Below are 3,568 nucleotides of genomic sequence, written 5' to 3'. Positions count from 1 at the left end.
GAGTTCGAATACCAAAAGAGGTAAAATCGATCAAATTTTTATACCCTGTACCCGTAGGGTAAAAAGGGTATATTAGGTTTGTGCAAAGTATGTAACATACAGAAGGAAGCATCTCCTACCCCACAAAGTATATATATTCTGAATCAGCATGACGAGAGAAATCGATCTAGACATGTCCGTCCGTCTGTCCGTCCATCTGGATGAACGCAAGGATCTCAGAAACTATAAAAGCTAGAATAACCAAAGTTGGCATCCAGATTCTCCTAGGTCCGAGTACGGACGAGTTTATTTTTTTTTTTTAATTTTCCCCCCTTCCCCCGCTGCAGAATTTCGTCAATAGCGTCCACATTTCAAATGCTACCTAAACCAAACTTTGCACACATAATTTATATATAATTGTCTACTGTTGTTTAAAATTTCATTCAATTCGGTCAATTCTAAGAAAAGTTATTAGCGAAACAAATTCTCGCCAGTACAACCCCCCTAAACTGCAGCAACAAGTTCGCTCTTCTTCTTCCTCTTTTTGCTGCTGCTATGGGCGCATATAACTCAGTGACGGAAGTTTACCTGGGTACAGGGTATTACACTGTCGGGCTTGCTCGACTGTAGCGTTCTCTCTTGTTGTTTGTTAATTCTCTTACTTTTTATAGCCTGTACCCAAAGGGTGAAAGGCTATACTAGTTTTGTGCTCATGTATGTAACACACAGAAGGAGGCGTGGCAGACCCCACAAAGTATATATATTCTTGATCAGGATGAGAAGACGAGTCGATATAGCCATGTCCATCTGTCCGTCCGTCCGTCCGTCTGTATGAACGCAAGGATCTCAGAAAGTATAAGAGCTAGAATAACCAAACTTGGTATCCAGGTTCTCCTAAGTCCGAGAAAGGACGAGTTTGTGTTTTTTTCTGATGCACCCCTCCACTCCCCCGTAATTCGTGTTTTTTCTTATAACTTCCGTAATTCTCGGAATTTTGAAATCAGTTAGTACTAATGTGTCCTTGTGCTAAATTTCATCATGATAGGTCAATTCTGAAGATCTGAAAATCGCTGCTCATGCGCTGCCTGCAGCTCTGTCGGCAGCGCTGCCCGCAGCTGTTGTTGTTGTTGCTGATTTGGTTCAACTTTGTGCTGCATACATACGCATATAAACACAAATAGGCACGTGATGTAAATGTATGCTGTTAAACATGTATTCTAATTTAATTTAATTAATTAATTAATTCATTCATTTTTTTTAATAATTTAATTTTAAGAAATTTTTATTTTTTTTATTTTTTCTGTTTTGTGGAGAGTACAGGCTATTTTATTGTCGGGCTTGCTCGACTATAGCGTTCTATCTTGTTTAATTTCTATAATTAATTAATTAATTAATTTTTTTTTTTTTTTGGCAATATATCGATATGCACTGTCTGTAAAATTGGGAAAAACTCATACGATTTATGCGTCAGGGCTTTTCAATTTCAATTCCAAAATTCATTTTCGTTCATCCACCCATTCAAAATTAAATAATCAATGCCATAGACATGAATGCCCTGAAGTTGATCCTGGCGGCAAATAAAGTACCATCACCCAGTACAGTAAATCAGTTGCCATACCAGATTCAACAGCAAAGCAAATATGTACACACCCAACAACGCAATAGTTCCGTATTCGCCAGCCCACGGCACAACTTTGATTTCACGGCCAAGATAGAAAACAAATCGAGATCCGATTATTCCGGTCGAAATCAGCACGAGCAGGAAGTTACGCCGATGACTCCCGAGTGTGGCCCACCATGCTTCGGTGAGCCACCGCGTCTTGATAACACCCGCTACCGACCAAGCAAGAGCTACGACCGCGAATATCAGCAGACATGGACGGAGTTTGCAGGCGATAGCGTGCGCTCACAGCGAGGAATTTGTTTATTTTTGCCCGTGGAGTACAATCGTCGTAAGCCGCCTGCACCACGCTGCAGCTCTGCAACCACAAGTAGATGTAAGTTGATCATGGAAATGGAGGGACCCAAGTTGAAGGAGGCATCCATGAAGATTGACCGCTCCCCGAAAACGCAACTGTGTGAGTGTCCACGCGCATCAAAAAACACTCGCTGCAGATACAAGCCCAAAAAAACCCCAAAGGAGCGACGTCAGACCCAGTATCCAAGCTTCTCGGAGTGCAAGCAAGAGCGATTGGTTAAGCCGCCTTACGTAGAGTGTAAATGCCTGAGCGGCTCAATGTGTGAAATGTGGCGTACCTACAGACGCCTCAATAAACGACGACTGCATCGTGATGGCTAACTTGTAGCTGGCTTTACATTTTTACTCTACTCAGTATTTTACTTTTATATTTTAGACAGTAGGAAATAACCTTAAAATTCCCTTATTGCAAATTAAGTTCATTTTTAAGAACAAGAAAGGAATGCTAAAGTCGAGCAGGCTCAACTATTAAATACCCTATACCACAAAAAAATATATATATATTAAAAAAATTTAATTAAATAAATTAAATATAAAATATTCCATACATACATTTACATTTACATCAGAATCGTATATATGCGTGTTTGTGTACTTGTACATATGTATGTGTGTGTGAATTACATAATTATGTCAAAGCTGCGGACAGTGCTTGGGCCTGGTTATATGGCTATAACTTTCTTCCTAATCAACATATATATAATCACTAACTGGATGTGACTACCAAATTATAGTTCAAAATTCCAAGAATTACGGGAGTTATAGGCTGGGAGCCGGTGCATCAGAAAAAATGAACAAACTCGTCCATTCTCGGGCTTAGAAGAATCTGGATACCGAGTTTGGTTATTTTAGCTCATATACTTTCTGATATCCTTGCGTTCATACAGACAGACGGACATGGCTATATCGACTCGGCTTGTCATCCTGCTCAAGAATATATATACTTTGTGGGGTCTGCCACGCCTCCTTCTGTGTGTACACTCGCACAAAACTAATATACCCTTTTGGGTACAGGGTATAAAAAACGAACACCAAAAGAGAAACCAGTAACAACAAGAACAGCTGCGGGCACTGCTTGGTCATACATACATATATGGCTATAACTTACTGTTAAATCGGCCTATCATGATGAAACTTGGCATACAGACTCATAATCACTAACTGAGGGTATTTTCCGTTTTTCAATGAAAAATCCCAAGAAACACAAGAATTATGGAAAATCACTAATTGCGTGAGAGAAGGGGGAGGGAGGGAAATTCCCAAAATACACATTTTCTGCGTATTCACATAAGGCATCAAATTTGGTGTCTTTTGCTCTTATAGTCTCTGAGATCCAGGTGTTCATACGAACAGACGGACGGACAGACAGACAGGGCTAGATCGACTCGTCTTGTCATGCTGATCAAGAATATATGTACTTTGTGGGGTCTGTCACGTCTCCTTCTCCCTGTTACATTTTTCAGCTCGCGCAAGCCTTTGATGCACAGAGTTTAATTAATTGTAGTAAATATTGTGTACACTTTAAGTATGTTAAAAAAATTAAATTAAATTAATTAAAATTAAATATGTTTGCAAATGAATTTTGGAGGTTTATAGGCATCATTTCAACTG

General features: G+C 39.6%; 1 protein-coding gene across 1 annotated transcript; it reads left to right on the top strand.

Annotated features, from left to right (window-relative positions):
- The first annotated feature begins 1,483 nt into the window (after positions 1–1,483).
- On the top strand, positions 1,484–2,502 carry LOC115634130. The gene has a single exon (XM_030531695.1). It carries the CDS (start codon positions 1,526–1,528, stop codon positions 2,276–2,278), a length of 753 nt encoding a protein of 250 aa, XP_030387555.1. The 5' UTR covers positions 1,484–1,525; the 3' UTR covers positions 2,279–2,502.
- Positions 2,503–3,568: the final 1,066 nt, after the last annotated feature.

Source organism: Scaptodrosophila lebanonensis, unplaced genomic scaffold, assembly GCF_003285725.1.
Source record: "Scaptodrosophila lebanonensis strain 11010-0011.00,11010-0021.00 unplaced genomic scaffold, SlebRS2 tig00000001-arrow-pilon, whole genome shotgun sequence".
Taxonomy (NCBI): Eukaryota; Metazoa; Arthropoda; class Insecta; order Diptera; family Drosophilidae; genus Scaptodrosophila; species Scaptodrosophila lebanonensis.
Note: the sequence above shows the minus strand (reverse complement) of the source record. Positions and strands in the feature narration are given on the sequence as shown.